A 25,855-nucleotide genomic window follows, 5' to 3' on the forward strand; every position below is an offset into this window, starting at 1 on the left:
TTTCTGCAACTTTGAACAGACTATTTTTGCTGTCACATAAAGTTTAAATATCTGCTTCTAAAGCTGGAGCAAACCCTTCACTCTGACAGCTGGTACTTTGATGCATAATGCAGAGGAAGGATGAGAACTACGTGAGAAACAAAACTGTTGCTTGTTCAAAAAGATGCTGGGATGGGCAGGATGCTTTGTTTGGGAAGGGGGGGGGGATTGTGTATTCACCTAAACATCTATGATCAGCTGCACGATAAAAACGATTGGGAACATTGTGATTTAGCAGACCTTCCTGTTGTGAATGGTCACTATGCAGAATGGGAGCAGATGCTTTTAGTTTGGAGCAGAAATGGAATAAAACCTGAGTTTTTTAACTTAGCAACTCTTAGCAACTCTGGATGCTCAATTGCAATTTTTTTGGCAGATTTTTTTGAGTTGGCCGTTCATACTACTATTAAATGTGGCCGTCATCAGAATTCTGTCTGAACGGTTCAAGATCACAAAGATCTTGAACCGTCTGAATGGTTCAAGATCGCAGACAACGTACGGAGACATCACAGAGCAGCGCGCTGTTTACAGAAGTAGTGGTGACTGTAATTGTTTCTAGAAGTGTTCAATAAAGTTTTGTTAAAGAAAAAAATGTATACTGGCCGATGTCTCTCCTTGTTACAGTTAGAAAGCTGCTGCGGAGGTTCTACACCAAATTTAGCAGGGTGGGGCCAGTGTTTTTTCATAAGAGCACAGAACGAAGGAGTTGGGAAAAAAAACTAAACAGGTCAATATTTCATCATTTAATATATTAAGCAAGCCAAAGAGCTAATTGTGGCTCTGGAACTGCACGTTGGTGATCTATTGCAATACGGCTAGAGCTAAACGTGAAACAGCTCAATTTTTAAATTGTTTTTAGAGTAAAACTGTAAAGGTAAAAAAAATATAATTGGTCCAAGTGACCAATCAGTTACTTTATCTTTGTCAGCATATATCATTGTAAGAAATTCGTTTAATATCATGTCTTAAGTACAGGGACCATGACAGTTCTGCAGGGGCACTGGCCCCTGTTGGTCCCTGTCTAGAACCGCCCCTGCTTTTGTGCAATGGGAGCCGACAATATTAGGCACACATCAAAGCAAGATTAAAAAAGGTAACAAAAAAGACACATCTAATGACAACGGTCTTCTATGGAGCGCTAACTGCTGCTGCTATGTGTGGATGAGTAGTGAGAGACAGGAGAGGGACGTGAAAAATCAATAAAATGCGACACGATCGTTCAGACTAGGAACGCTTTCAACAAAATCCGATACATATCCAAATTAGTACCACATACAGAAGTGGCACAAATCAGATTTTTAGGGGGATGAAAAGATCGGAATTGGTGCCATGAAAAATATGGATATGGGTAAAAAGATCAGATTTGTGTCTCATTTCCATACAGTGCGAACGTAGCCTTAGACTTTAGCTGCTTTGAAATCTCAAAAAACAACATGTTCAGAACTAGTGCACTAATGACTGAAGACTTGACTTGGACTTGAAGCCTAGGAGTGTTTTTATAAAAATATGAATCTTAGATTGCCCTAAATGAAACTTGCTAATACCTGACTTCATAAAAACTGTTTTTTTTTTTTTAACATCACTTGTCAATCTCAATAACTTGTAGCTTCATTCTATGGCAATACCAACTGATCAGATTTTCCTGAAATCCTCCAGTTACAGACAGATCTAATATCACAGTTTGCATTCTGCAAACACTGCTGTTGCAGCACTTTCATTTAGCAATTTCATCAAATGGTCTCAAAGGTAATCTGCAATCACTGCTAGTACATTTTCCTCTCAATTTCAAGCCAACTGAGCAATTAGTCATGACGAAAGAGTACCCATCCATAAAAACCTAAGCAGCGTAATTAGCTTTGTGTTTTCTGTGCTCAAAGACACTAACAGATATGTTAGAAACGAATGCATCTTTATTAAACGGCACTGCACATGACAACACTGAGGGAAGAGTCGGGATAGTTTTACACAGTGCTGCACAGGAGTGAAGTAAAATAAATGGCAAATGTAACAATAACTTAATGAGGAATGGCTCTATGTAATCGGAGGTGAATGCTGACATATTTCAGCTAAAAGAACAATGAAATATTCAAACCTTGAAATACAAAATGCATTAATCTGTCAGAGACCAAGTGGTGCACTTAAAAAATGTCGGAAGTTTGTGGACATAAATCACTGACGTACATAAAATACTAAAATAAAATGTTATCCACATAGAATGTGGCATAACGTCCCAACTCGGTACAAAGAATGTGCACGCTGAAAAAGAATATTTTAAAGTTAGTAAGATAGAGTATTAAGTCAGTCCTAAAACACCAAAGGTACCATGCAGGACCCTGTAAGGTTTCAATTTGATAAATTAGTTACAAAGTCTGGATCATTATCATCAATTTGATCAAAAGTGACTTTTTGGGGCAAAGTCTTAAAAGGCAAAGGCCTTCATGAGTTTCTTTGCATGTTCCCCCACAGGATCAGTGGAGTATAATCTAAAGTCTAATTTCCTTTCTGGAGGCCTATTATAGCCTGGCAGCTTTTTTGTCAAAGGAAACTTCAACCAGAGAAGACTTTTCAGGAGTAATTAGGAGAGACATGTCATAAAGATTACTGACCCTGGAAATGAGATGGAAGACCCAAATTTGTGTTCACCACAGACAGTTGAGATTTTATGTAACGTAAAGGAATGAAAAGAGGGAACGTAATGGGGGAAAAGTACCCAAGTTACCGTCAAATATGCATTGTTTTGAAACACAAAACACATTTAACCTACTTTTTTTTAGTATTTAGACAGCAGCATTGTTTCTAATCTGAATTTAGGGGTTTTCTTCTCAGTGTCAAAAGATAAATAGATCTATAAGGGTAACTATCCAGCAACAGTGAATCTGTAAAATTACAATCTTTACAGCCACAGGACAAACAACCACGAAGCTTGCTTAGGAGCAGGGTGCAAGCGGATCCACCACGATGTAGATGGCAAGAGAAACGATGTAGGAGTTATTCTGTTGGAGGAGTCTGTCAGGAATGTTCTGGAGGTAAAACGAGCATTGCGTATGGCGATGAGTAGCCAGAAACTGAAGGTGTGATGTTCAGTGTTGAGAGCGGTTATGTCCCACAGGTGGGACGTGAGTGAGAGGAGAAGGAGAAATTCTGCAGCGAGTTAGATCAAGTGACGCAGAGTATCCCCAAAGACGAGAGAGCGGGTGGTTGCTGCAGATATCAATGGAAATGTTATGAGGTGATGGAGAAGCGATGAACAGATTTGGTGTCCATAACAAAAAATGCAGAAGGACATGATAGATTAGACAGTTTTTTTACATTGGTTTCCCAAGGCAGAGAGTCAGCAATGGGGAAGGATGTTCAGCAGGATAAGGTGATTAAGGACCAAAAACTAAATGTACTAACAGGTGCAAGAAGAGTGATAGGAAGATCAGCGAGAGCGACCATTGTGGATAAGGAAGTAGCAACGACTAACAAGAAAATATTCACGTCGCAATCCTGAACAGTTCTATTGGGAGTTTTGGGGCAAAATTCCCTCAAATTGTTGTAATATCTGTGGAATATAACCACAATCTGGATGAAGGCAGTGTAACGAGAGCAAGGAAAGGAAATTCTTAAATCAAAACATTTTAGAAAGTGAATGATTAAACTGTTCTGTCTCCTTATAAAAATCATTTTGGTAATCATTACTGACCTAACATAGAGAACATTTAGTTTCATTCAAAGTCAGCCAGTGTGAAAAAATGTTACTTCAATCCAGAGAGACAGAAAGATCGATTGGCATGAATTAGAGAAATTCTTTGGCGCTCGGACCCTGGCAGAAAGCTGCAAAGGTTTATTAGCATGGATGTTCATTTGAGGATCAGGATTAGAGAAATCCTAAAACCTTCTGCACCATAAGATAGAGCTTCAGTTTCACAAGGTACCTTCACTGTTGACTGCAAAGGCCAGATGACAAAAACAACCTAAGGAATGATTTTCATGGGATTTTTTTTCCCCAAGAGAGATCGGTCCCGTTTGTAAGAAAGAAACCAAGTAAAACTCTGTGATCATGACAATGTGTTTCCTCGTTAAATCTTGTTTGACACAACCTCTGATTTAGAACCTCAAAGGAGGGCCAAAATATGACATCTGCTTAGTATTAATTAAAAGATACTACACAGCTTTATGAGGGTTACAAGGACATTATCAGTAGCGCCAGCCTGGTTGTGCTGTATTGTAAGATGATCCTTGGGGCTTTACATGTACTTCATATTCAATATAGACCTAGAACTTCCCTTTTTTTTTTACAAGGATATTAAATGTCTTATCTAAATTAAAAAACAAATCTAGAATGAGTAAAGAGTTGGGGCTTTTTGGTTATAAAGGGTGTACTGCTTGGATTTACACTAGTTGGGTGCTGACTTTTACTCATTTTAGGAGAATCATTATTTTATTCACACCAACATCTGGAAAACCCTTTAACTATCTCAGTTATGGCCTATTTATATATTGTTCTGTTCATATGTCAGCTCTAATATTCACAGGAACAAGGCGGAAATTAAGACCAAATGAAACAAGGACACATTCCAACTGAATTGGAATATAATCAGAAGTTAACTAATCTAAGCAGTTCATAAAAGTGAAACTCATAAAGATACATAAAGGGATGTATTTTAAGTGTTTTACTTTTGTTATTTTCAATGATAAAGTGACATTCTGCTGGACAAGTGTAGAGTTAGCATGATTATCTCGACCATTACATACCATTGTTTCTGAAAAACATGAAAAGAGGAAAACTATATCTGAGGAGGCCAAAAAGAGAAAGTGAGACAGGGATCGCTCCAGAGGAAAAACAAGAGTGGGATCTAATTTTCTCATTGGTGTTTGATTAAAGAGCAATCGCGATGCAAGACCCATTCTATTTTTAGCATCATTATTATTAGACTGGTAAGTTGTGTTTTTGCCAGTCATATACAGGATATGGTGTTAAATGTTGAGAAAATGTTACTGCAGAATCTGAGATTGTTTAACAAAGCAGAAAGGCGATCACATACCATGCAGTGACAATGATTCACAAACTGATGTCACTTTGTAACTTTTTTTTGCAATATCAGATGGATTTATAACAAAACACACAATGTAGATTACTAAAGAGAAATTCAATGAAGCTTAGCCACAAACGGAAGACAACATTGACACACAAATAACTAGAACACTATGAATCGTCTTTGAAGTAATTAAATGACTTCTCAATCTACTGGTCCAAAGTTGTCTGCTATCAGATTCCAAAACATGGAGGGACTTTTATTTTGTGACAGCGCTGTGTAGGCAGTGGTCTTCAGGGGCGCTAAACCTGGAAGTTATAGGTCTAGCGCCCCTAGAGGCTAAATGTTACACATCCTGCTCTAATACATCTATTTGAGTTTCACACTTTTAATTGAAAAATTGACACAAACCTACTTTCGAATAATGTTCTTCTTCACTCTGCTGAGTATGCTTTCTTTTTCTTTTAGACATTAAATTTGTTTTATCACAATTCAAAGCATAATAAGAGCTTTAATCTCTTTGCATTGCAACATCTCTCCTTTCTTGTGCATGAAGGAACTGATACCTTCAAAGAATATCCACACAAAAAATAACATTCTCCTCTAAAGGTTCATTGTGCAACAGGTTCCAAAGTTTCAATTGCAATAACCTGATACTTCTTTTCAGCATCCATTCAGTACTTGGAATTTAAAAAAATCCAGAGCAGTTATAATGTCACCAATGTGTTTGATGGTTGGAGGTAATGTTAAGTGCCTGGTGTTTGTCAGAAAGCCTTTGGCATTTTTAAAATCTTATACAAGGCTAAACACTATTATCAATCCAATTCAATATGAATGCATTTCTCATATCTGATGGCATTTAAACGCCGTAGCAACACTTGTAACTTATTAACTTACCAAATATTGCATTCAAAGAGTCATTTGCTATTAGAGTATAGCGAACAGTGATATTGTAATGATTATAGCCGTTCAATACCTTGTGTAACTTTAATTTTAATTTCTTGAGGTAAATAAAATGCAGGTAATATACTCTGCACTATCTCAAGTAAAAAAACAAACATTGAAATAACTCCCTAATAGTGGTGTAACCTTTAGCTGTCTTTAATTTGCATCTTATATACTAAATTGTCCTTTCCAAAAAGGGACTTATTATGAACATTGTCTTGTTCCATCAGCTGATATGTCTAATATTTTAATATTTATTTTGGACATTTTATTTGCATCTTATCTTGTTCAGAAACTTACATCCCCTTGACTTCCTTGAGTGAGAAGTGTTTCCAGCCTGCCACTGCCTGAACAGCCAACTAAATCTGGCTGACCCAAATCAGGCCGGCTTTAACGTGGTCTGCTCCACTGAGATGGCTGAGAGCTCTGTGTCAGAGCCCCTGTGGCAGACAGAGCCGCAGCACTGTCCTCTGGTTTCCTCTTATTTAACCTTTGCTATGATAAGCCACGTGATCCTACAGTCTGCACTCTCCGGCATGAATATTTAAAGCGTTGCGTAATCGCGTTTGGGATCATAGCTGACTGAACAATCTTTCGGAGCGTTAATTAAACACCGAATATCTGCATTGTTTGTTTGTTTTTGTTTTTTTCAAACTAGGATTTCCCCCTCTGGGCCCAAGGTAATCCCTGTCACTTTCTCTCGTGGAAAAGCGTTCAAGTGGTTAGGGAGCTGGGCTGCTAAGGTTGGCGGTTCAAAACTCAGTCTGTGGCTCTGCGTCCCTGAGCAAGACCCTTGACAACAGATTGCTCCCTGTGTGCCACTCACCGTCGGCAGCACGCGGTTCCCTAAGGGGTGGGTTGAATGCAAAAAAAAAAATGTCCCTTCTGTGCGACTCTAAAGGGGAATATTTATTTATTTATCCTGGTCATTTGCTCATACGGCTCTTCGTTTTACTTCTCCGCGAACCCAACAACCGAGATAATTCCTTTGACAAAAAGCTAGGACCACCAACTTTAGGCTGATCCAACGCTCATATCTGCTAATCAGCATTTAGCCAGGGCATATTTCACCATTTGTTCAGGCTGTGATCAGCAATCTCTTTAAAACTAAAGCTTTCCTCTGTACTATAGCATATCCCTCATCATGCAGACTGAAATGCTTACATGGCAGAGAATATTACAATGTTTGATGTTTGACCTTGCCAAGGAGGCACATGACTCAAATATTCATAAACCTCCACTGCCTACCAGTAGGGCTGAACGATTTTGGAAAATAATCTAATTGCGATTTTTTTTCTTAAAATTGCGATTTAATCCGATTTTTTTTCCAGTTTAATTTATCATGTCTTTTTAAACATATACAAACAACAAATCATTTTGTTTCCTCGCTGTGTAGATCAGGTGCTAAAAGACCCACAGCATCTAAACTCAGAGCAGAAATGATTGCGTTCTGCCTACGATATATTTCAACCAAAATTGCAATTTTGACTTTTCTCTGCGTTAACCACAAGCAGCAAAAATGCCCTCTAAATAAAGATGTTTGTAAACAAAGACTATTTAAAACAGAATATTTAAATCAGAATATTGTTCAAGAGAACAGCTTTTAGTTGATTTGGACATCAATCCTTGTTGAACATAAAGTCCAACCAACAAGCAAGTCTATGTATTAAACTGATTGACCAGAACTTTAATGCTATGTATGATTATATAAACTCTAAAACAAGTAATAAAATTAGATTATCTCACTGCTGCAACTGTCTTCCCTTCCATGTGGAGGCAAACCCACTTTAAACATTTTACCAACACCTAATGGACGAGTCTAATTCCCTAATTGTTACAGAGCCAAAAATTGCAGACTCTGCGATTTGGAAATTGCGTTTTTTTAAATCTCGATTATATTGAAAATGCGATTAATTGTTCAGCCCTACCTACCAGAATTGAATTTCTGTGTATGTGTATATATGTATGCTTACAGAATAAGCAGTAGTCCCCTTTAACCCCCTTTCTGACCTCAGTTTAAGAGGCTTATGCAAAAAAAAAGATCATTAGGTACCAGAACTTCGACAAACAAGAACAACTTAATTAATACCCTTTTCATGAAGTGATTACATGAAGCTGAAGCGGGTCTCTAATTGTTATTAAAGTGCAGCTTAAGTGTTCTGGTTTACTCTCACAGTCAAAAGACCTCCTTGTTTAATTAATTGCTTTATTATTTGGCTTTGGGTAAGTGTGCAAGCATGTCCTGTCTCTTTGTATTAGCCTTATGAAAGATTCACGGTCTGTACAGGGTACACTCTGCTTCTCTTAGTGTCGTTTGATAAACAGTTGTTTGGAGAGAGGCTTAATAGTATTTAAAATGATGAGTAAAAATGCAGCAATTTTGACTGCTGTTACAATAAAATCATGCGTCTCCTCATGAAAAAGTAAAAAAACAAAACCAAACAAACACGCATTTAGTCAGATTTGTGTTTTTGGATATCAATTGGTGAACATGTTTTAAATTTGGATTAAACAATACTTTTATGGGATACATAATATTTTTACATTTGTTTTTTTTTAACATATGTATCGTAATTCTGCTCATAAGAGTGCATCCAACCGCAGCATGAGAATAAGGAAGAAAGGACATTTGGGTAACTTTAAAAGTTGCAAGGCTTTTACCACAAGACAGACTGGTCTGAGTATTTCAGAAACTAGTGTCTTGTTGGGAATTTCGCTCACATTTCCAGCTTCTGGGGCAAAAGGGGAAGGATATGAAAAAGGAAAAATAGTTGTGGATGAAAACATCCCATGAGGTTACAGGAAAATGAGCTTGTGGACATACAAAAGCCAAGAGTACCTGAAATATATGGAGTGTTAAAGGGGACAATAAATAAATAAATAAATATACTGTAGAATCACATTTAGCCTCCTACAATAATGTACCACACCTCAAAATGATGGAAACAGCCTCAATCAGAAGTAAACTGAATATTTCTCTTTTTTTGTCATAGATGTAAATGCACGTTGGTCTGAACACTGATCTGCTGATATCAACAACATAAAAGCATGGATCCATCCGGCCATGTATTATCAGCTCAGGCTGATGGTGGTGGGTTAGTGAGAGACATTTTCTTGACATACTTTAAGCCTTTAGTAACAACTAGGTTTAAGCATCACAACCTACCTGTGCATGCTGATCATCCATTTCTTAAACAGCACAATGTAGCCCTCTTCTGATGCCCAAAGTGACAAAGATCAAATCATTTCAGACTGCTTTTAATGAAGTACAAAACTATGTCATCGGCCTTCATAGTCACCAGAACTAGGTCCACTAGAGCACAGCTGGAATATGATGGAACCAGAGAGTCCCATCATGAATATGCAGATGACAGATGTGCATCTACTGTGTGATGCTATCATGTTAATATGGATTTAAATCCCCTTTGTTAATCTGTCACTTCAATAAAGAAGCCAGATCTAAAGGCAACAGGGGTGCTAACCTGGTACTAGCAATGCGTACATAAAGAATGACCACTGAGTTTTTACTTTGTCTTAAAAGAAAGTATAAAGTTCATATACCAAACCTTTTGAGGTGTCAGCTACAACATCAGTTTGTATTGTTGGAGACTGATGGCAACCAGACCAGAGCAGAAATACAATTTCCACCTGAATACCACCAGAATTTATTTATATATTTAATATTATTACCCCCCCCCTCCCCCCATAGAGTGCTTTTAAATCCTTGGGCACATTTCAGGTCATTTCTATTACTGTTTGGACATTTCTCCTGACTTCTTCCTCCTCACTGACTTTTAAATCAAATCTTCATTGTATGATCTTGAAATTCAATCTAGATATGGCTGTCACAAGTTATTTCTTGTGGTTCCCATTATCTATTAATGCCTGAGTGTGTTTTTACATACATATTTCAACTTTGGAAATAGAAAAATACCTCTACTACTATGATCTAACTGTAAAGTACGTAATCCAGAGTTTGCTTTAAATGCGGGTACACTTATAATGCAGTTTAAGTAAGCAGCAACCTTCATTCTGCACAGTGAAGTAAAGTGACTTTTCCCTCAACCCTAGTACCCACAAGAAACTGGCACATATGAGCTCAATGATTTTAAAAGGTCTCAGATTGCAGCTTTAGTCGTTAATGTTTTAATCCTGCCACAACAAATCTCAATCAGCAGTTGGTTGTGGTGCTGGATTTGAATGATAAAATGCTAAATTGGCCACCAAGAAGCAAATCCCTGGGGATGCTGGGGTTAACAGAACACCCCTGCTTAGATGGGGATACCAGTAATAGGCAAGGCAGAGCAATTACTGGCGTGCTCACATCTCTGCCAACCAAAACTTACACAAGTATAATTTGAATGCTTCTACTCCAGACTATCCTCATCTTTATTTCTACAACTAGTGTATTTGGAACTCCTAGTTAAATTAAAGTTTTAATTCTAGTCCAATAGGGGGTTATAATCACTTTTAAACCATTTAAAAGAAACCCCATCTTCATTCTTGCATTAGTTATGAAAGTTGAGGAATCTTACAAGGTTTCTGTGGGAAAACAGCTAACAAAATGCAGTTTTATACAGTCACACAAATACTAGTGATGGCGGTTTTACAAATGGATGCATTGGTCCCCAGTGATAGGAGTGAAAGCGGGCTGCAACTTATGCATCATGAGGATAAAGACTCTGATGCACAGCCTTCTCATGGAGAACTTCAGATGAATGTGGTTTGTGGAAAGAGATTTCCCTCCAAAAGTGTAACTGACAGAAGTGCTGTGATAAGGCGCCGTGTAAAGCAGAACAGCGGAGAAAGCCTGACAGAGATGGCTTGATAGCTGTGGCTCATGTGGAACAGACGACTCATATACAGGTTTGAAAATGTATTCGTGTCCTTTGAAGTGTTTTACATTTTTTCACATCACAAGCAGGAACTTTCATGTATTTCATTGGGATTTTACAGTAATACCCAAAGTAGAGAACCGTTTTCAAGCTGACCGAAAATGAAACATGGTTTTCGATCTGTTTTTTAAGAATATCTCAAATGTGTGGCATGCATGCATCTTTAGCCCCTTTACACTGATTCGCTTAAACACAAAGGTTACTCAATTAAACAGGGTCTACCTACATGTAATTTAATGAGTGTAATCACAGTTGTCTTGGCGTGTGGGGCAACGATAGTGCAGAGGTTACGGAGTTCGTCCTGCAATTGGCAGGTAGCCGGTTAGATCCCCCGCTCTGACTGTCTCCGTGGTTGTGTCCTTGGGCAAGACACTTCACCCCCATTGCCTGCTGGCGGTGGTCAGAGTCACGCATGTGATGAACGCTGCTCACAGAAATGACTACACTGAGACGTAGCACAGACCCAGAAATTTACCAAAACAATCATGGAAGTCTTGTGTGCTTCACTGCTGTTATGCACATCTGTGCTTTTATTACGGCAACAATATAATTTTGAATGTCAAAAGAAACTCATTCAATGCAGGTTTAGTGACATTATATTTTTGATTTTGGAGAGGTGTCAGCGAATGCTGGCTGCAAACCAAAGGAGACAATGCGCTCTGCGTATTCTAACTCCAGTAGTAGTGTTAACAAAACTAAGGGCTAATTTTAGCTCATTAAGTCCATCCAATAAAGGCATACGGGTTCTATAGTTGGGGTGGATCAAGTATAGTTTGTATTGAGACTGGAAGTGAGCCGCACCAGTCAATTTGGAAGTGGTCTGGTTGTTTGGTCCAGACCAGGGTTTGCTTGAGTGTATTTACACCTGCACAAAAGGTCTGGACCGGGGGGGGGGGGGGGTTTACAAGCCCTGGTCCGTTTTAAACAAACTAAACATGGATGGCTAGTATGAATACACCCTTAGAGAACATTCATGAACAAAAAGCAATTATTAAGATCAAGAAACGCAACAGACAGGCCAAAGAGAAAGTTGTGGGGGAGAAAGTTGTTGGGACTCTTTAAGCAGGGTATAATCCTTTTGTGTTTCAAAAGACTATTTTATGAAGAAATGTTGGCAAATAAATCTATTTCTAGGTGTGAATAGCTAGTAAAGACAGAGCCCCAAAAACTTGCACCTGTAACAGCATGAAAAGTACTCAGTTGGTGACCCTCAATAAACATGAGGGGAGGAAATTAAGGCCATAAACTCTTCTTGAAAACAGATGGAACTTTAGATGCAAATGACTGTAAAATATAATTACTTTAATAATGTCAATGGGAATAGCAGGTAATATAAGTGACAAATAAGCTGAGTGGCATAGAAAAGCATGACTAGCCCAAACAAAATGAGAAAAGTAACTGGCAAAGGGTGAGACAAAACTTGCTGCAGAACCTGAAGACTGATAAGGGACAGTCAACTCAAAATAAACTTTTTACCAATAGTTAATAGGGAAGAAAACAGAACTCACTGATAAAAGAGATATAAAGTAATGAAGGGACAAAGGGCTTCAAAATATAAAACAGGAAGCATATTCAACATAACAAGACTTCACAGACCTGAGGAAAGATTTCCAAAGTCAACTGCATGGAAAAATGAAAAGGTTCAGTATAAAAGTGAAAAACTGTAATTGTAACACTAATCCTTGGCTAGTTTTGCAAGAAGGCCAGCTTCCTCATTGTTCAGCTGTCAGGTAAATTATAATCAAAAGCTCATTTCTGCTGATCTGACTCCAACATAGTCAGAAAGATGACTTGAGACAAGCCAATGACACTCTCTTCTGTGCAGCATAAATCAAAGCCATGTGTAAAGTCTGGACTTCTCAAAATGCAGCCTTGTGCTCAACCAAGGGAAGGGTGCTAACCATACTTATAGATCCGTCAAGCTTTTATCAAAAGGAGAGAAAACAGCTCTTTATCTTATAATGTAGCATATGTGCTTGGACACTTGAAGCAATTAACTAGACTTTTCTAAGAAATGATTTAAACTTACTAATAGGTTGTCATTTGACAAATGGTAACTGGCCTGAACTTGTATAGAACTTTATCAAGTCCACTACATTCAGTCTAGGGTTGGAAATTTTCCATGGAAATTAATGTGACTTTATGGGAACAAATTTGGGAATTTACACAATTAAAAGCTGTCCAATGACAGGGCAATACACTATAGCATAAAAAACACAAACACACTTTAATACCTCTGTTATTCCTCCGTCCATGCACATGTGGTACATGGAGTACCCTTCCTTGCATACACTTCTATGCACTCTGCATCCCTCTATCACATGCACAACTGATCTGCACAACTCAAGACTGAAGACTCCATATTTCTGGAAAGCTCAACTATTAGGGTTGTAAGAATGTGTTTTGTGGTATATTGTGATACTTTAGGTGCACATTATTAAGCATCATGATTCTTTATAGCTATCAATACATTTGTGACAACATCATGCATAATTAAGGAGCTACCACGTCTGCTCTGGTGGCAGGCCTATCAACACTCGTTTGGCTGCAGTTCCCAGGCTGGCCACCAGGGGTGGGTTTTGAGCAGATTACTGTATTTTTCTGACCACAAGGTGCACCGGAATATACGGGGCACTAAATATTCTTCCCAAGTGTGTAGTATCACTCATTCACGTCCCCAGCTCTCTACCCATCTCTGTCGGGAGGACAGAGGAGTTGAACAACACTTTCCCCGTGTCTAACATACGGCCTAAATAAACTTTGATATTGAATTAACTTCCTAGGTATATTGTTGCTAGCTCGTACTCCGGGCCCAACGGCTCCCACATACTCAGCATAATGTGCGCTTAGTGTGAGCTTGGTGGACTCCGCGCTGACTCTCCGTGGATGTTTTACCCTTCATAGTTGAGCGTACGGTTGCCTACATTTCTTGCCTACATTTCTTGTGACTATTCCTACACTTCCCACACTTTCTGTCAATGGGACGAAGTGGCATAACAAACAAAACTGCACCTTTCAGAGTGGCCTTTTATTGTGGGCAGTCTAAGGCACACCTGTGCACTAATCATGGTGTCTAATCAACATCTTCATATGGCACACCTGTGAGGTGGGATGGATTATCTCAGCAAAGGAGAAGTGCTCACTATCACAAAGACTGGTTTGTAAACAATATTTGAGGGAAATGGTGATGCGGAAAAAGTTTTAGGTCTTTGAGTTCATCTCATAGAAAATGGGAGCAAAACCAAAAGTGTTGCTTTTATATTTTTGTGAAGTGTATGTAGCACCTAAAGCTCCCAAAAAATCATTATCAATGCAATCTATGATTTAATTTCACCATTTATGGCATATTTCATTGTCACCTTTGAGTCAACAGAGCAAAATCCTGATTAGAAAACAGTTTGAAACTTTTCCAATTCAAAAATAACTCAAATCCATAAGAATCTAAGTGGAAATCTGTCTAAAGTTGCTCAATGCAATGCTGTTTATTAACGGATTCTGCTCATCTCAATTCTTGCTGCTCTTTTTATGACATTGATCCGAATACACTCAAAGTACAATTAGCAGGAAGCCTTTTCTTCAGTAAACTTTTTTAAAAAGTTTTTTTGGAATCTTGCAGTTGAAATCTAAACTCTATTGCCTATCTGTACTTTTAATGGTGAAAAATTACAAAAATACCGGTTAGTATCCTTATTATTGGAGTTCTTGGATAGTTTTCTAAGCAGTTGCCGCTACACTGCTGCATTCTGGAACTGGAACAGCTGTGGTTGTATTTGTAAGAAGGTTAGCATTGGGACTGAAGTTAGTATGGAGGCTGTGAGTTGCCTTCCCATCAAGCTTTAAATTGGTCCTGGCATTATGTCCTACTTTAGCGATGGTATCTTCTTTTAAGTGTTGGAATCAGTGATGTCACATCAGCAAGAGCCCTGGAGCATTAAGTTGTCTAAATCAGTTCACTTCAGGATCCTTCTTTAAAACCTCTGTGATAAAGTACTTGGTGAATCCGCATTTCTTTTACAAGACACACTAGAAAGTCGTGCAACAGAATTTCCTATTTAAACGTCCTTGGAATCCACACTGTCTGCGTATAATAAATAAGGACAATTTGAATGGTTAACATAACAGCAAGCAAATTGCTTTTTTTCTCCCAGACCAGTGTTGGTGTATTGTTTGAAAGCGTTTGATTACACACCATGGGGGTATACTGTTCTCTACCGAAACCATGAAAAACAAACTGCCATTAAATGGATTTTGATGCAGTAAAGCAAGATAAGCAACATGTTAGCCTTTAATCTGTAAGTAATAGGCTTCTCTGCCTTCTGTGTGGATGCTGTGAAAGCATTGGGAGTTTTTTTTGTTCTTATGATTCCATCATGAGAGCTTAAGTGAGAATGACTGCTTCTTTGGTGCAGTCTGAATTGTTTCTTAGGTCGTTTTTACGGCTCATAGTCCTGTTGACTCGGTACGACTGAAGGCTCATTTGAACTGCGGTTTACCACATTCTGCAACTTCGGGTTTGATCTCAGAATACAGTCTGTCAAACAAACAGGAACTTTTGAATGACGTAACTTCATCTTCATCTGTGGTGGTGCAGAGGGTGCAAAGCATAGCATCCGGTTATTTTACTAAGGAGACTTGTCCTTTTCCACTCTTCTGCAGCTCTTCTAAAACATTGTGATTCTTGTTAAAGCTGACCAGAAACTGTGAAAATTTATCCTTCTGACCAGATGGTTATCTGATCTCTAACCTCGTCCTCAATCCACAAGCCATTTCTCCAAGGTATATAGTGCTGCACAAGTTTGTGTTGGTTGTCTTTACCCCTTATGTGTTGGCAAGAAACTTGACTGAGGACCCAAAATCCAAGCCAGACAAACAGTATGCGAGAAAGAGGTTTATTTAAATGACAAACCTGGTGACAGTCAGGGAACCTCTGCAGGAAGAAGATGGTTACAACATGGAACTGACGAGAGTGGGCGGGCTTTACTTACTGCAGCATAATGCAGATCAGCAGGGAAACAATTCAGAATCCAAGGACAGGCAAGGGTCATACATCAGTTGGCAGAAATCAGCAAAAAAAAATCCAAAACACTTTGGCAAAGCTCAGGTTGGGGCACTGAAACCAGGTCTTGGTGACCGAGACCTATGGTTTTAGATGGACCAGAGTTTGCTTCTTTGATCCAAATCCAGAGTTTGATTACATGCACACAGACCTTTTTAAACAACCCAGAATTTCTGAGCAAACCAGCTAGAGTTCATTTTAACCGGGCTGGTGTGAATGCACCTTTATCATTGGCTTGCAGCTTTTACTTTAGTCCTTATTGCTGGTCACAAATGTACATAGACCACATTCTGGCCTAAAATGAGGAATCGTGTGTCCATGGAAAAACTTGTTTAATGATATTGTGTTATGCATGACTTTGGCTTGATCTTGATAGAATAAGACATGGAGAAGATTTCGCACATCAACATCACATAACGTTTCTCCAAAACTGATTTAAAAACAAAAAAAAAACACTTCGGGGAAGCTGAAAAGAGGCTGATAGCAATGTTGAAGGTGCTGCGGGAATTTCTGGCAATGTTTGGTTTCTAGATGTTACAGCAATCTACTTTGTTCTCCGTTTATCTGCACTAAGGTGCGATACTGCAAGACCGAAAACTATCTTCCGCAGAAAATTATCAGGTAAAAATCTCCTAAAATCTCGTGGGAGTCTAATGAAATAAAACTTGAACGTTTCTGCACCCCGTTCCAAAAGGTATGTTTTGGCATAAAGCAATGCTGCAGATCCTCCACAACAACCCCATGCCCATTAAAAGTGGAAGTTTACAACATGAAAAACAAATATAGTAACTGGCTGTGGGGGGAAATGAACAGTTTAAAATAACAGATTGGACCAAATTCTGATGATGAAAAGAATAAATTACACGCAGTTGAAAGCGTTTTTTTTAAAAATGTGTTTAGAATTTAATTTATGCTCTTTATCTACTATGTGGTGCAGGACTTCTATTTTTTATCCAGCCCGTTTTGGACGATGACAGCAGATAATGTGGTTTCATCGCCACATCTAATGTGATGCACAGGCTTGGCAGTTTCTTGTCTACAGAAACTGCTATTGATCGTTTTATTTGTTTCAAGCTAGTTCACATCGATAATGGAACTGATTGAGCTCGAAAGTCGTCAGATTAAGGTTTGGGATCATCAGTCCATGCAGGTATCCGTCTGGCTCGATATTGCCATGCATCAAGAAGGATCGCAAGCGTTTAACCGAGACAAGCAGCGAAAAGCTTGCAACCCTTAAACACACTGCTAATAAACTGAACTGCTCAGTCAGCACGCTCCTTCGGGGGACATGTGGAGTCACTGTGGGGACAAAAATGATGCTCTTTCGCAAAGCAATCGTAGGATTTTCAGTGTTGTTGTTTTTTTTTTTAGGCCCAGCGGGAAAATTATTAGATCTACTGATAAAAGGAAACACTTCTAATGGTCTTTACTCACTCATAAATATGACTCACTTCATGACTTTTTGATTTACTGCTTTAACTTTAGAAATGTTACTTTAATTTGACATGTATTTACGATGCAAGTTATGTGTAAAAGCATCATTCCAAAAAGTAATAACATTAAAGCAGTTGGATTACCCCTACTATTACCTTTCTGCATTGCATGTACGTTGTTTTAATCTTTTTTGAGTGAGTCAAAGCTGTCTGACTTTTTCAGAGGACACAGCCTTTATTTACCTTCTACACCTTTAACCCTTCAAATTTTTGTTCCGTGTCCTTCAGGTTAGAACAATGCTGGGTGCTGACTGACAGTGAAGCACTGTTAAAACATCCTTTAGGATGTTAAGTTTAATCAGTGGTACTCTGCTTCCTAAAGATAAAGAAAAAGATAATTCATTCCACACAGTCCATGTCCACACATGCTTTACATTGCTGCAGGTCTCCACCTAACGCACTTGTATTTGCTCGCTTTTCTGCCAGGGTCTTCCCAGCTCGGCGCTTTTGTTTCCTCTGCTCAAGCTATGCTGCATTTAGATTCTTCTTGCAAAGTGAAGGCGCTCTCCCCTGAACGCACTGAAACTACGGAAGCTTGAGCGCTGAGCATCGAAGTGGTCTGCCAACTTTCTCTGGAAGCAGGAGAATTCACGTTGCCTCTGTGCACGGCAAAAGGGAAACCCTTTCAGTTACATTATGTTTTTTTTTTTTTAAAACCAATTTGATTGTACTGCAAATTGATGAAAAACATATCTAATTTTTCAATTAAGCAAACAGGTAATAAGCTAATACATGATTTTAATCATCAGCCAGAAGTTCTGCAGATTCCGTGGTTGAGCAAAAAGTAACTCGAACAAATTTGGAGAGGCTACATAGAAGGATATCTGGATGAAGTCAAGGAGAAGAAGGACTTTATTGATCTACCATGTTGGAAGATGACTGGAACGAGTAATGTGGGCGGTGCAGAAGGTGTGCGGAGTCCATAGCTCGCTATCGATGGCTATATGGTTCTTGAACACAAAAGCAAGATTTGTGCCCTCATGTTCAGGACGTTCATGGACAAGATCTCAGTCATGGAGAGGAGGGTATCTGGTTTCGGAACCTGAAGGTCTCCGTTGCTATTGGTCAGATGATAGGGTTCTGTTGATGTCTTGACGCCATGATCTAGCATACCCTGGGGCTGTTGGCTGCAAATGAAATGTCTGGTACAGCCCCTGGCTATAACTGGTCTTGTGGTTGACTTTTTTTTCTGTGGTAAGGTTCCTCCTGTTGCCTAATCTCCTGTTAATGACTGCCTGGCTCCCTCTGCTGGTGGACTTCCAGAAGGCCTTCAAAGTTTACCGATACAAAGATGTTTGACCGGAGGATGCTTGGACAGCATCGGGCACCCAGAAGCTTCAGCCAATGATGGATGAGAGGGAGAAGTAAAAGCTGGCCCTACCGTTCTATCGGCATTGCTGTGCTTTGTCTGCTTTATGCCATTGTTTGCTTGCCTGCTTGGCTTTGCTTTAATTCGATTTGATTTGTTTTGCTTCGCTTCACTTCACTTCAGCGACCTTTGTTACTTCTGACTTGGTGACTTCTGCTGCCAAGGGACTCTGTTTGAGAAAATGTGTCATTCTTGCAGTTTGAGCCACTCGTTTTACTCCCTGCTCTTTGCTAGTTTTGTTGTGTATATTGTGCTCTTTTGGGTCTTAATTTTCTCAACAACCGGTCGTTTTAACCTGAAGAAGAGAGTTTTTGTTCTAAACAAGATCATTTTTGAAGAAAAAAATGTATATTTTTTTTGTATATTATTTTGTTGTGTTGCAATTATACCTTAAAAATAAATTGCAATTTATTCTTTTCAAAATAGTTGTTCTGGTTTGGTCGTTTATGTTACGTCCATAGAGAACCGGAATGTAACTGATCTGTTACCGGTTACATGAAGATACATAGTGTTACAAGTTATATATTTGAGTCCAATATTGTTTACATATTTACAGAAGATATTGTGAATATTATTTATATATATAAACAGCATATGTACCAAAAATACAAAAGAAGTTATTATAATATATATTAATAAAATATTAATGTTTTATGTGTGATATCCATGTATATTAGTAACTGTATAATGTCCTCACATTCATACGGTTCCAAAGCTTCACCCAACACACACAGAAATGCTGGAACTGATGATCTGTGGTAATAATGATTTAAAAATCTAACTTAATCGGCGTATTAGTTCTGTTGTTTCATCCACACTACATGGCTTGTCTGATTTAAGAAAGTATTTGATGTTAAATATCAGGCACATCTTTCATCATCTTTCCAGTGATGACATCCCTACTTACTTACTTACTTTGACTGCATGCACCAAAGCAATTTGACATAAAACTATTTATATTATTTGCTGTTTTTTTTTCTTTAGACCAGCTGCTTAAAATTTAAATTGGGGCAAAAGTTAATAGTAAACCAACTTCTCCTTACACTGATGCACCACTGTGCATAACAATTTTTATTTTTTTATTTTATATTTTATCCTTTCTTTAGTAATATAGTTATAAAGTCTTGATGCACAGTTCCTTTGAGAAAAATGCCATATTAAGTAAATAAGAAAAGATATTTGCAAGATGCTTTTTGAATAACTTTAATCTTATCGCAGGAAAATTCTAAGAAAAATCTTCTTCTTCTTCTAAGATTTTTCCTAAAAATGACTAAGAGCTACTTTTAGTCTTAGGATTCTTTGGAAAACGGGCACTGAAGACTCATGAGCTCTCTCAGCATCACTCCCTCCCCTTGTCAGCTAACAGACATACGCAATTCATTCATCCCATCGCTGAAGGATTCAGATGCACGCAACATTCGACGACATGCTTGTGCGGCGGAAAACCTGCTGCAGCCCAGTAATCTGATTGTGCAAAGAAAGGCTGCGCCATACAGAGAAGACCGTACAGCTGGATTCAGAGAGAACCAGATGGCTCGCCTTATCTGCAATGTGGAAGGTGCACTCTGCACTCTGAAAATAAAAAAGCAAAAAGGAGAGGCATCTCCTCGCAGTGGCAGACAAATATCCTCCAAAACATCCAATTACTCTCCCCCTCATGACCTCAGCAGGGATTATAACCCCAATTGTATGCAATGATAGATGCACGTAGGGCTGGATCCTTCCTCATCATTTCTTCTCAGCAGTGTCATAAACGTGGCAGTGGAGTTTGAAGGCTTCGTCTCGCCTGATGCACGAGGAGTGGTTGGTGAGTATTGACGGTTCACTGGGAAAACGAAACCACACGAGAACGCCTCTATCCCCTCCCGCGCTCGCTGCATAACAATTTCTGGCATTGTACCAAATAACAATCCGACATGACTTGATTGTGCTCCCTGGCTCTTAATATAGCTCGGCGGCTGTTCATCCCCCACTGCTTACACTTCTCTTATCTATTTGCAGCCTTACCTGCTAATGAGGAGGATAGTGAGCACGGTCCCTCCAGATACAGAGTGAGCCATGGCTGCGAAAGGAGCGTAGACGCCTGGTCGAATTTATCTGCAACGAGAAAACACAAAGAACTGTTATTTGAGGAACGCGTGAGCTGGGATTGAGGGACAGGATTGGAACCGTCACTGAAAGCAGCATTTGCTGCATTCAAATGCTATTATACCAGATCTTTAGCCACCAGGATGCCACTACAGATGACCTGGGTCCAATCGGCTGTTTTGAATCATGAGGATCCGAAGTTTCACAAACATTTTCAAATATGTCTCCCACGTGGCTTTAAGTTTTTTTTTTTTTTTCACAGGGATTGAGATGTAGCACAGTCTCTCGAATGGCTTTAAAAAAAAAAAATCTCTGATGACTCTCTTCGGGGACACGCTCTCAACAGCATAATGACCTCGTTAATGACTTCACCCCAACTTTAACTCTGACACTGAGTTCAAGACTCCCCCTTCCTGATGGAGGCTCTTGTTGGATACGTTCCCATGGTCCCAGTCTCTGTCTTCCTAAAGATGAAAGCGGAAACCGGGAGAAAAACCCCCTCAGAGACCAGAATAACTTAATGGCTGAGAGCCAATAGATACGGACGGTGAGCTGGAATGAAAAAGAAAAAACTCTTTGTGAAGCAGGAGGAAAACTTTCTGACAGAAATGTAACGCCTCTATCATACAATTCTGCCTTATGTTTCAATTTTGTGGGAAGATGCACAGCAATATGTATTACTCCAGAAATGTCTTCCTTACACATTTGACTATGCATCAAACACAATTTGATCACCAGCCAAACCAGGCCTGACAAAGTGCTTTGGAACCTGTCACATTCTGTGGCAGGAGTGCCACAACAATAAAATCAGGGTATAAAGACTCTTAAAAGAAGCAGTAAAAATCACCATGGAGAGAAAACAAAGAAAAATTAAACCTAAAAAAACACATTTAGCTATTTTTCATCAACCCATGAGGGTTAATAAGAATATTATTGAAAAAGTTAAAAAGGAATCTGTTATTTTTTCAGGTTTTTGTGGCAAACAAACTGCAACCTGCTACACAAATAGATGCAAATTGCAGCCATTTTCATTGGTACCTCACAACAACAACACCCTTTTTCAAATGTTTGCTTGTTTTCCTTTGCAAAAATGAACTTTCTCCACATATGCAGGTTTCTTCCCAGAGCCCAGAGACATCCATATATGTGACATATATTGGCTGGAAGTCTGAATTAATGCAGGTTTCACTGTTTTTTTCTCTCTGGTGCTGTTAACCTATTTACCAAACATACCTATTAAAATTTTAAATTAATAACTTAGTTTTTAATTTTTTCTATAGTTTTGCTCTTTGGTCTTGGTAGCCTAGTGGTTAGTGCTTGAGTCCTGGAGGTTCTGGGTTTAAACAGGGTTAAATGCATAGAACAAATTTCATTGGAATGTATGTTATAAAGATGATAATTATTATTTTGGCTTCAGGAAAAGGCATTTATAAGCTTTTTCGTGCTTCTTAGTACATGAGGCTTCAGTCAGCTTGGGCTAGCCTGAGAGGAGAGAAAGTAGTGTTAAACCATTTTAGTCTATGTGCATCAAGAAAGTGCATTATGATTCCTGCATTAATCGATCTGATCAGTTTTTTTTCCCTTGTGTATTTATTTGTTTCAAAAACACCAGATCTTTTGATCTGGTTGAAATTAGAAGAAATAAAGATAACTTATGTCTATAAAATGTTATTTTTCACCCAGGTATACAACCTTGCAGCTCAAATATACAATAATGATCTGCGGAATATATTTACAGCCATGCAGTCACCAGGTGAGACAGAGTTATGATAAATAAATGTTAAGAAACAAATATGAAGATACAAATGGCTTCATGTTTATGTAATATATACTTTTTGCACTGGCGGGTAAACGCTGCAGGAAAATCTGGGCTGCAAATCAGAGCAATTACGGAGCAGCAGAGTTAGGGGAATTTAGTAGAATTAGTTAACATGATGTGGGTCTAGATGCATAGTTTAATCCAAAAAACACATAAAAGACTTGGCTCATGTTAAGCATTCTAGTTTGCATGTAAAGAATTAATATGGCATTCCATTAATGTTCATTTTGTAAAACGCAAAACACTGACTTAAGTACCGGCAGACGGCTCCAACTATGAATTACAGTCTATATTTGCGATTTAGTAATGCATTAAAAGGCTGAATCATGCCTGTTCACCTGGAAGTGACAAAGCTGTCACATTACAGCACTTTCCAATGACCTGATGAGCTATTAAAAGAGCCACAATTGTCATTTTACAGTCTGCATTAGAAAGTTTTATACGAAATACCATAAAAAGGAAAGAGTATGCGCTCCCTTTAAGGTTTCCTGACCCTTTTGCAGAGAATAGTTTTAAATAGCCACATATTTTGAACTTAATGAATTACTTACCCAGCGCAGTCAGGTGCTTGGTTATTTGATTTAGGTCTGTGGAAACAGAAAGCTATATGAAAGTTGCAGGACATGTCCATTGAGGAAAACAGCACCACTTGTGAGTTCTAGGGTGAAACTATGCGGCATTGTTTCATGAAGATATGTTGGAATATTATTTACAATTCAAAAATTGTAGACAGTAACTTTCAGAATTCAAGCTTATAACATGCCATTAAAACCATCAGTAGGTTCAAGACTAAAAATATACTCCAGAATTTCTGTTTGGATGGTTTTTAGTATTAGTAAATAATAATACAATGTTGTCTTTCTACAGTCTCTCACAATGTTGTGGGGAAATTTGGGTCCACATTTCTTAACAACATTGCTTTAGTCCATTGAGGTTTGAAGAAAATTGTTTCTAATTGCTATCACAGCATATCAGTTGTCTGGACTTTGACTAGGCCCCTAATAGGGTTTTTTTATTTGCCCACTCTGTTAAAGATTTGCTGCTGTGTTTGAGATCATTGTCTTGTTCATCACCCACTTTGGGAACGCTTCCACTGGCAGATGGATGGCCTCGCACTTGACTACAGAATACTTTTTTATAAAGATAAGATGATTGATGTCCAAATGTCTGCAAGGTGCCCCATTCTTGAGGCTACCCAAACACACACAAATTCAATTCAAAAACGCTTTATTAATCCCAAAGGGGACATTAAATGCTGGTGTAACTCATGGGGATTTTTTCAACGAGTTGTTGTAGATGGCGATGGCTGCAGGCAGGAAGGATCTCCTGCAGCGGTCTGTTATACGGCGGCTCTGGATAAGTCTCTCTGTTGTTCTATCGCAGTCCAAAGAAGAGAATGCTTTGGGTTGTCCATAATGATCTTGATTTTATGAAGAATCCTTCTATGCAAAGTCATCTCCAGAGGTTCTAGATGGGTCCCCAGAACAGAGCCGGCCTTCTTCATCAGCTTGTTGAGTTTCTTTAGGTCAGTTGTTCTGATGCTGCTGCCCTAACCGATGATTGTAGGAGAGATCACACTCTCCACAAAAGACTGACAGAAGATCTGCAGCATCTTTCTGCAAACCCTGAAGGACCTAAGCTCTCTCAGGAAGTACAATCTGCTCTGTCCCTTCTTGTAGACAGTGTCACAGTTGTGTCTCCAGACTGTTGCCGACACTCGGTCCTTAATAAGGCTGGGTCCTTTTTAAGGCTTGGGGATCCTCCAACTTGTTTCCCAAAGAATTTACATTGCCCATAATAATCAATGGAAGAGATGGCTTAAATTTCCTCCTTCTCTCTCTTCTTCTTGCTCCTTTTCTGCATCCTGTGTGACTCCTTTTCAGCTCATCTGGGATTTCAGGACATGGTTCAAGTACCATTTCAGCTTTTGAGATGTTAATCAGCCGCTCCCGGTTGTAGAAAACCAACTGGCGGCTATGGTTATCCATAAGGTTTACGCATAGGCTTGCTTATGTGGTTATGCAAATCATCATTGACCATCATGCTGATAAGCTGTGCTGTGTTTTCTCCAAACATGGCGCTGTTCATTAGGGTCAAACATCTCTTTGTTCTCATAGGTCCTAAGGACATTGTTGCAGACAAAAAGTGGTTAGTTTAGCCACAACTTTCCAAACTTAATTAATGCTGCAATGTTCCTTTTAGAGATATGAGATGTCTTCTTTCCATCCCTCCAGCACTCTTTTTCTAATTGTCCTCATTACTCTGAGTTTTTAGCAATTTCTATGAACATACAACCCATCCAGAAAAGACTCCTCTCCAGCATTTCCCTCTATTTGTGAATAAACTTAACTGACTAGAGTGGTGGATGGCCTTCAAATTGCTTAGAATGTTATTGATATAATTTTATATGTTTAATGATGTTATCCGTCTATAAGTCGCTTCTCTGAGATACTTGCTTATCGTTCCACCTTAATATTGCATTAATGCTCAGCTGCATGCTCCAGATAAGCTAACTGGCAAAACTACGGGTTTTAGATGTTTTGGAGATGATAAGTTAATAAATGTATATACTTAGCTGCAGCTAGTTGCTACTTTCAGTCTGAAATGAAATCAGTGAGGGTATATTTAGCAGTTCATAAAGCTTTTTCATTTCATATTCATTTGTCTAAAACATATTCTAAACTGTTGCAAGTCTTTTAGTTAACTTGCGGTTAGATTTAAATACTCTTTAGAAGCCAGTCAAGGGCAGATCATTAGTTAAAGTAAAACTGTATTGTCACCGAATGCAAACCTGGGCCATTCATCAGAGGATCAGAGCAAAGGCAACACTGGGTGGAACCAGTAACTGAGGTAATCAGCTCTGCAAATTTACAGCAAATTGCTTATGGGAATTCAGCAGTGTTCCTGACACAGCACCATTACAGAGGAGAGCGGCTAACACCGCCACGATTAGAGATTTTTTTAAGTAGGCTTTAAATAAAAAAAGCATGCTTGGAAATTGGTAATGATGCGTGTAAACTTTAAATTATAGAACATAGGTTGATAATGAGATAAATGCTTTTAAACTCAAAAAGTACAAATCATAAGGCCAAGCTTTTTGAGAACAGTTATGTAAAATCCATCTTTGCTTTTC

The 25,855-nt window shown here is 38.7% G+C and overlaps 1 protein-coding gene across 2 annotated transcripts in view; it reads right to left on the bottom strand.

Moving 5' to 3' along the window:
• LOC105926138 (gamma-aminobutyric acid receptor subunit pi) overlaps positions 1-25,855 on the bottom strand; it is a 100,040-nt gene that overhangs the window by 44,942 nt on the left and 29,243 nt on the right. For both annotated transcript variants that reach the window (XM_036126531.1, XM_012862355.3), the window contains one exon: positions 20,823-20,912. In XM_036126531.1, coding sequence (XP_035982424.1) covers positions 20,823-20,875 — 53 coding nt within the window. In that variant the 5' untranslated portion in view covers positions 20,876-20,912. The remainder of the gene's footprint in view (positions 1-20,822; positions 20,913-25,855) is intronic.

The sequence above is a fragment of the Fundulus heteroclitus genome, chromosome 22 (genome assembly GCF_011125445.2).
Source record: "Fundulus heteroclitus isolate FHET01 chromosome 22, MU-UCD_Fhet_4.1, whole genome shotgun sequence".
NCBI classification, from domain to species: domain Eukaryota; kingdom Metazoa; phylum Chordata; class Actinopteri; order Cyprinodontiformes; family Fundulidae; genus Fundulus; species Fundulus heteroclitus.